The sequence below is a fragment of the Hipposideros armiger genome, unplaced genomic scaffold (genome assembly GCF_001890085.2).
Source record: "Hipposideros armiger isolate ML-2016 unplaced genomic scaffold, ASM189008v1 scaffold_692, whole genome shotgun sequence".
Classification (NCBI taxonomy): Eukaryota; Metazoa; Chordata; class Mammalia; order Chiroptera; family Hipposideridae; genus Hipposideros; species Hipposideros armiger.
The window spans coordinates 168,124-176,697 of NW_017732042.1; the positions used below are offsets into that span (position 1 = coordinate 168,124).

The following is an 8,574-nucleotide window of genomic DNA, read 5'->3' on the forward strand; positions in this document are numbered from 1 at the left end:
CAGGGGCCAGCGGTTTCCCCAGGAGGAGCCCTAAGGAGCCGCGTTGAGAGCAGGCGCCATTCCCCTTAGAACAACTAAAGACCCCAGGACCTTTGCTCTGCCCCAAGCCAGTCGCCTCATTTTTTTTTTTTAAAGATTTTTATTGGGGAATTGGGGGGATGGGAACAGTGCTGCTGGGGGATTGGGGAAGGGGAACAGACAAGTTGCTGTCCTTTTGTTCTTCAGTCTAGTTGTGGAGGACGTTGCTTCACTGGCCCAAGTTGGCACCATCATTGCGCTCTTCCCGGGGGAGGCAGATCAGTCGCCGGCTTCTGGACGGCCGCTCACTGCGGCTGCTGGCCGCTCACGCTGGCTGCTGGCTACACACGGTAGCCCATGGTAACCCACTGCAGCAGTGGCTGCAGCCTATGCCGTCGCTGGCGACTCACGGCAGCCCAGCTCCAGGTTGAGCTGTTGTTCATCATCTTAGCTGTGGAGGGCAGTGTCACTGGCCCTCATATGTGGGATCCGAACCGGGGCCCTCTGGCATTCCAAGCCAGCTCTTAACCAACGCGCCACTCGGCCAGCCCCAGTCGCCTCATTTTTAAATGAGGAAATAAAACCACAGATTTTAAAAATGGGATGTAGACACCAGAGCCTTAAGAGCAGGGAATTTTTAGCTTGTTGCATGTATGAGGAATTGGGTATGAATGTTTTGTGGAACTGTCAAGATTTAGTTGACGGCGGTAAAGTGAAAAATGTACAGAAACTCCAAGTACCCACCGCAGTGCTGATTAGGAGAACCCTCCTTAAAACACAGATCTCACTCAATGTGGACCAACCACGATTTGTTGAACGCTTGCTCCACGCAAGACCCTGTAGATAACTAGGATTAACTTGACCCTGCAAGGCAGGATGAGAGATCCCTCAGAGAGGGCAAAGCTCTGAGGAAAGTTCCAGAAGTTGAGGTCACATCTTGGAGAGCTTCATGGAGGAGGTGACATTCAAGTTGGACCTTGGAAATAGATTCAGATGTGATGTGTGCAGATAGGAAAGGAGAGACTGTGACGCAGAGAGCACAGCATGAGCCAAGGAGGGGGGGATAAGGTGGCATCAGAAAGCATGAAAGCCAGAAGTTGTCCAGTTACGCTGGCAGTGGGGCCTTGGGGAGAGGGTTCCTGGAGAAAGGGAAGCCTGGAGCCCCATTCTAGAGGGCCCTGAATGCCATGCCCATGCACAAGGTAAGTTTGGATCTTATTTTATAGGCAGAAAGGAGAGATTCTTTAACGATAGTTACACACATTTGCATTGTGCTGCACAATTTATAGAGTGCTTTCTTACTTGATTCTCAAAAACAAAACAAATGACAACACACCATCCTGTGAGACACGCATTATTATTATTATTATTATTATTATTATTATTATTATTACCCTGATTTCAAAGGAGAGGACTACACCTCAGCGGTCCATGGAAAGGTCCAGAAGTGGTTCTCAAACCTCACACCTCCACATCTTGGTCCTTCCTGTTCTGAGACAGTGTCCAACAGGTGTGGAGCTGGAAATGAGGGGCCAACGAGGTCTGATGTGTGTCTGGGAGAAACAAATCACTGTGGCTGCCATGTGTGGGAGGGGACGCCAGGGAGGGGGGTGAGCTGGGGAGACGGGAGACTCACTTAGGTGGTTATGTTGTCATAGCAACAGGAGTAAGGCCAGAACTGGGGCAGGGGCCTGGGGATGGAGGACAGGGGCACCGTGGGACATGCCGACGAGTCACGAGGTGGAATTGCTAGAACATGGTAGGACCCTCCTGGGAGGATGGGGGAAGGGGGCAGAGAGGAGAAAGAAGTCAAACCCAAGGCCCACATTTGGGTTTGAGTAACAGAAGATCAAGTTCCCTGTATATACAGTGCGTGGGGTATATAGAGGGAGTAGGGGGAAGATATGGGGCCCCTGGGGACCCTGCACCATCTGATACAGCTGGAACAGTAAAGGGCTTGGGTGTGAGAATCAGGTGGCCCCAGGTTGCAATCCTACTGCTGGCCCTTCCGCCCCTGTCACTTGGGTAAGTTACTTCAGCGTCTTGCACCTTTATCTGTAAGATGTAAGAATAGGCTCTCAAAACGGAGAAGTTATTGATAGAAAACTGGTTGAGCCAATGTAGATCATAATCATATTTGGTTTCAAGGATTGATGTGAGGATCAAATAAGCTAGTGCTTGTCGAGCGCCGAGTGCAGGGATAATGGTTAAGAGTTAACATTCCTCAGGGCCACACCCCGCTCTCAGCCCTCACGCAGACTTTGGTTAAGTCCTCACAAAGGCACCTTAAGGCGGAAACAATTTTTATATTCATTTTACGGATGATGATGTGGGGGGATAAAACCTTTTTAAAACTTCATGATGCTTTGCACTAGGATTAACTTTACCCCGTACGTTACAGATAAAGAAATGAAGCCATGGTGAGAGGGAATTAACACACCTGCAAAAGTGGGGCCAGGCTTCGAGTCCTGGCCGCCTGGCCCGGGGCCACCCCAGGACATAGAGCCAGGCTGAGCGCTGCTCAGTATGAAGTGGATGGTCCTGTTTGACGGTGGGAGGCTGGGGCACCCCGGGGGTCCGAGCGCAGCCTCTCCTGACCACTCTGGGGCCTTGTTTCTGTCTGTCCTCAGCCTCCAGCCGCTCCCACCCGGCCAGCCCCAGCCCACCAGGGCCGCAGGCCAGCCCGGTGCTGCCGATCAGCTACCACCTGTCCCACAAGGGGCTGTCCTTCTTCCTGCGGGAGGCACGGCCCCCGCCACCTGCGGTCGCCAACAGCTCCCTGCAGCGCTCCAAGCCTTTCGTGGTGTTCCAGACCAAGGAGTTGCCCGTCCTCAACGTCTCCCTGGGGCCCTTCAGCACCAGCCAGGTGGTGGCCCGGGAGCTGCTGCAGCCGTCCAGCACCCTGGACATCCCCGAGCGCCTGACGGTCAACTGGAAGGTGCGGGCCTTCATTGTCCACGCCCGTGTGCCCGCCTCGCAGCCCGTGGCCCAGGTGCTGTTCTATGTGGCCGGCCGGGACTGGGACGACTTTGGCATCACCGAGCGGCTGCCCTGTGTCCGTCTGCATGCCTTCCGAGATGCCCGGGAGGTCAGGAGCTCCTGCCGCCTCAGCGGGGGCCTGGCCACCTGCCTCGTGCGGGCTGAGCTGCCCCTGGCCTGGTTCGGGCCCCCTGACCCGGCGGCACCGCCCACCGCCCGGCGCAAGTCTCCAGATGGGCTGGAGCCCGAGGCAGCAAGGGAGAGCCAGCAGGCTGAGCTGTACTACACTCTCCATGCCCCTGATGCGACTGGAGGCTGTGGGGGCGCCCGCAGGGGGCCTGGGGCTGGAGTGGCAGCGAGGGGCGAGAGCCCTACCCAGCACCCCCTGCTGCGCATAGGGAGCATCAGCCTATTCCGCCCACCCCCCAGGAGGACCCTGCAGGAGCACAGACTAGACAGCAACCTGATGATACGCCTGCCAGATCGGCCCCTCAAGCCCGGGGAAGTGCTCAGCATCCTCCTCTACCTGGCCCCCAACTCTTCCTCTCCCTCCAGCCCCAGCGTGGAGCATTTCACACTCAGGTAGGGGGTTATGGGTTGGGGTCTGGCTTCCCTTCCAAGGTCAAATGCATATCTGACCCCTTGGAGGGGGCTCACCCAGCCTACCTGTCCAGCCTCCTAATCCCAGCTCTTCCATTCATCACTTGACCGACCTCAGGAAGACACCTCACTTATTTGAGCCTCAGTGTTCTCATCTGTCTAATGGCAACGGAAATCACTCTCCGTGTCTCACAGAAATGACATCTTGGCAAAGGAGAAATATCCGTTTCACAAGCACGGATGCCCAGAAGGATAAAATTGGGGCTGGAAGGGCCCTTAGACATTAGCTGGTGCAAACCTCCCCTCCCCCATTTTATACATGAAGAGACGGGGGCCAAAGAGGAGGAATGGAGCTCAGAGAGCAGCTTCTTGCCGGGAGGCAGAAGATGAACAGGAGTGTGTGCGTGTGGGGACATTTGCCTAATCCTGGCGTTGAGAGGAAAGCTCTCAGGAGTCCCAGCTCTTTCTATACCCTGAGAAGGATGCAGTTCACAAATTCAGAAATGCCTTAAATTGTATCACATCCCCACAAAATATAATGCTGTCTCACAGTAGGAATCGGTGGTTTGAGCCATGTTGGGTGCTTCGTAGGAAAGGCCTCTCTAAAATGTCCCCTCCCACCCCAAGTACTATGCAAAGGGGTTTAAAACATCACCATTAGCCTCCCAACTTCTTTAAGTGTTGCCTTCTCTTCTGAATGTGTTCCCTCAAAGTTCAAATATTCCTGGAAAGGAGCATACCTGATTCAATGATTGATAACCGAATGTGAATAGGAGCTTAATCAGTCATGCGAGATCGTGGGCTGCATTAATAGGAATAGAGCATGTAGAATTTGGGAGGTGAGAATGATACCGCTTTAGTCAGTGTTAATTAGAGCACAGCTGAAGCGTCGTTGTATTTAGTATAGGACACTACACTTGATGTGTTCAGACAGTCCAGAGGAGGGTGACTAGGGATGAGTGACTTGAAACTATGGCAAAAAGCAACAATTGGAGGAACTGGAGACTGTAGGCCTAGAGAAAAGTAGACTCAGAAAAGCCTGCTCGCCTTCCCAGCTTTCTGAACTGCTACAATTAAGATGGAGGAGAGTTCTCTCTTGCCCCAGCAGATCCCATGGCTATTATATTTCAACTAAATCTAGGGAAGGAGGGACTCATCCTCAGGGGCTTTCTGAAAATAGAATGGGATGTGTTCAGAAGCAGTGAAGTCCGTTGTCACTAAGGTATGCAAGTAAAGGTTATTAGGTAAAGACTTGGCAGAGAGATGGTAGAAGTGATGACAGCTCCTGCTGAGGGTCAGAGGTTGTAGCTATGTGATTCCAGACTCCCCAAATCAGGGTAACTTACTCACCTGCTCCCCACTACGCCCAGTCCCAGCCGAGGGGTGGTGGCCAGGTGGACAACCAATGGGCCTTAGGCTGACCCTCCCCTTCTTCCTCCTCCCCCTTTGTCCCAGGGTGAAGGCCAAGAAGGGAGTGACTCTTCTAGGCACCAAGTCCCGGAGTGGCCAGTGGCACGTGACCTCGGAGCTGCTGACCGGGGCAAAGCACTCAACAGCCACCGTGGACGTGGCCTGGGCCCAGGGCACACCCCTGCCCCCGTGGTGAGCCAAGGTGGCGCCTCCGCCCACCTTTTTGCAGGACAGGCACCTGGTGGGATGGGAGAATTCTTGGTGAAGGAGGCCAGGCCGGAGCTTAGGGTATGGGGACCCTGAGTCCAGGCAGGGCACCTTGGGTGGCTGGAGAAGGCTCAGGGGACCCCAGCAGGTAGGCTGCCAAGGAGGGCTCGATTCTCCACGGGGGTTTCAGAGCTCATGACCTGTTCCCAGTCCTCCCTCCCTAGCTCTGTTTCCTTCCTCCACCGGCAGGGAGGGCCAGGGCCCCCTGGAGATCCTGCAGCTGGACTTCGAGATGGAGAACTTCACCAGCCAGTCCGTTAAGCGGAGAATCATGTGGCACATTGACTATCACGGCCATGGCGCTCTGCCTGACCTGGAGCGGGCCGTCACCGAGCTGACAGTCATCCAGCGGGATGTGCAAGCCATCCTGCCCCTGGCCATGGTGAGCAGGGCAGGTGACCGGGGTCAGCGGATGCACAAGTCTGTCTGTTACGGGTGCATGTGTGACAGGAATGTGCATGGCTGAGTGTGCATATAGACCAGGACACCGGTGTGTGTGAGCCAGTGCCTGAGTGTGTGACTGCCTCCTGAACCCAGGTGTGCCCGTGTAAAGGGGTGTGTGTGTGTGTGTGTGTGTGTATGCATCACAGGAGGCAGGCAGAACTCTGTGCCTGGTGCTGGGGTAGGACAGCAGATGCTGAGGGGGACAGAGGCGGGAGAAGTCACCCATGGAGGGGCCACTCAGGAGAGGTTTCCTGGAGGAGATGGCCCGGCAGTTAAACCTTGAAGGTCACATGTGAGGAAGGGCTGGTACAATCAGAGAAGACGCAGAGGGTGTTCTAGGCAGGAAGTCATGCTGACAGAGGTGTGGCTGTGGGAGTGTGAGTAGTTTGTTTAAAGGAGCAGTGGACTTGGAAGAGTACATTGGAGTGGTAAGGCTGGAATAATCGTCTGGGGCCAGCCCAGGAGCTCCTTGAATGGCCAGGCAAATGTGTTGGGCTTCACTCGGTGAGCCCTGAGGAGCACAGATGTTGAGAGAAGACGAGAAGGAACTGGGGGAGGGTTGTTTTCTGGCAGCAGAGTGAGTTAGACTGTGAAAGTTACTGCAGAAGTCCAAGCGAGCAGAGCACCTGAGCCGGTGCGTGAGGCTGGGTGGATGCACCACTCTGCACTTGTGTGCAGGTGTCCCCATGGGTGCAGGTGTCCCCACGGGAAGGATGCCCATCTGAGGAGTAGGGGCACTCGGGATCCGGGGCCTTGACTGGTTGTCTGGGAGGGCGGTGATTCGCAAGCACCCCGGCTCAGCAGAGCCCCACTCTCCTCTCCTCCCCACAGGACACAGAGATCATCAACACGGCCATCCTGACTGGCCGGACGGTGGCCATCCCTGTCAAGGTCATCGCCATTGAAGTGACCGGCGTCGTCCTAGATGTCTCCGCCCTGGTGGAATGCGAGTCTGACAATGAGGACATCATCAAGGTGAGCTTCCTGGAGGTGGGGCCCCTGGAAAGAAGGCCTCAGACCTTTCCGGGGAGCAGAGCCCCAAGCCAGAGGGGAGTTCATATCCCAGGCAGGTCCTCTCTGTAGGCAAGAAGACAGGAAAACGGGGGGGGGGGTGAGGGAAAGCCCTGGGTACTGCCCCACCAATCCTGGAGGGCTGCCTATAGGAATGTGGAAGAGACTGTTTGGCAGGCGGAGGGGAGAAGACAGCACTGACAGCTTGAACTCAGTCCAGCCTGGCATGTCGTTATTGAGTCCCTGCTGTGCAACAGACACTAGGCAAAAAATGGGGGCCATGGGATGGACCCGTCAGAGACATGCCCTGAGCCGGGGTACTGGTTCCAAGTGGAGGAGTATCCAGCACAGGGAGGAAGCTTCCAGAAACATGTGAGTTAGGCCAGGAGTAAAGCTGTGTAAGCAAGGACCCACTCTGGGCACACACGCCCCGCCTTCTCCAACTCCCAAAAGCCCTTCCCTGAGCTCCTCCCCAGAGACCCACTCTGGGCCCTGGGTCCTCCACAGCCCAGCAAACAGGGCATTGATCTGACTCAAATGGCCCAGTGTGCCACCTCCCCTGGAGGGCCTCCAGAGTTGCCCCTTTCCGTGGCTTTGGATAGTGGTCAGAGGTAGTGGAGCAGGCAGAAGGAAACGTGGGAAGGCGTCCAGCCCTGGTACCTGGGGGGTGGGTGAGCTGTTTGTCATGCCAGCCTCCAGCAGGTGCCAAATCAGATGATTAGACGCTGGAATCTGTTCCCTGTTCCTGTGAATTCTTCAGCTTGAAGGAGAACGGGAGTGGGGGGGCGTGGGTGTCCTTCCCCTCCGGTTCACTGGGGCTAACCTGGAGTGCGTCCTCTCTCTCCATGCTCTGCCCCTGGGTCTCTCCAGGTCTGGGGAGTCTGAGGCTCACCTCACCCTCTCCCTCCATCTAGGAAGGACGCCCTCCAAGCAAGCCAGAGCAAATGGCTTGTTTGCACAGCCCCCTCACCTCCTGGGAATGGGAGCCTTACCCAGGCCCCTCGGGCCCTCCACTGCTCGCAGGCTGGCACGGGAAGAAATGGGCCTGCTCCCCAGAGCCCAATACCTTCCTCTGCTTCTCATGCCACCCCCCTCCAGCCCCAGCCCCAGAGGGACCAGAACAAAGTCGTGATGGCTTAGATACCAAAGGGAATTAGCAAAGATTCTAAATGGAATTTGTTTTCGTTCTCAATGAAATGCACTCAGGTTCTTTATGGAGTTTGCCAATATTCCAAATGGAGTTTGCCAGCCTTCAGATGGAATGCTTTGCCTCCTGAAGTGGGAAACGTGCATTTCTGGCGGGGCTTCTGTCCCACGTCCACCCACCCCTCTGAGATGATTAAGAGAGCTAGCAGGACGTTGGGCCCGTCCAGAGGCTCACTCTGTAGATGAACCATAGCCCCAGAACCCTCCCCACCCCAACCAGATCCTGCATCCAAACCTGAGGACGTACACCCTCAGGCATATACCAGCAAGAGCACCTAAATGCATTGCACAGTGTTCACTCCAGGCTGTGCCAGGTGTGCATGTGGGCACATTCGACACGCACACCCATCTGCATCTGTTCTGAAGTGCTGGCAGCGACGCTTCTGTGAGTGGGCACAGGTACCCACCCAGATGTGTTCAGTGGGCATATGCTAAGCCAGGAAACTGCTAAGGTGCAAGTCGGTATCCAGGTGGGCATGCGTTTGCAAAAGCTGCAGCCATTGGTGGCAACCATCCCCCTGCCTGTGCTTGGGTCCTGATTTTTTCTCTCCCCTTCCACTCTTGGCTAAAGCAGCCCCCTTGCCAGAAATTAACTAGTGGCCCATTGGAGGAGCTGTGGGCTTTCCATTCACCCCCCCG

General features: G+C 55.6%; 1 protein-coding gene across 1 annotated transcript in view; it reads left to right on the forward strand.

The window, feature by feature from the left end:
• TMEM132E (transmembrane protein 132E) overlaps nucleotides 1–8,574 on the forward strand; it is a 55,127-nt gene that overhangs the window by 39,497 nt on the left and 7,056 nt on the right. Inside the window, exons 2-5 of the mRNA XM_019626846.1 lie at nucleotides 2,649–3,579; nucleotides 5,053–5,199; nucleotides 5,464–5,656; nucleotides 6,550–6,693. Of these exons, the coding sequence (XP_019482391.1) occupies nucleotides 2,649–3,579; nucleotides 5,053–5,199; nucleotides 5,464–5,656; nucleotides 6,550–6,693 (1,415 nt within the window). The remainder of the gene's footprint in view (nucleotides 1–2,648; nucleotides 3,580–5,052; nucleotides 5,200–5,463; nucleotides 5,657–6,549; nucleotides 6,694–8,574) is intronic.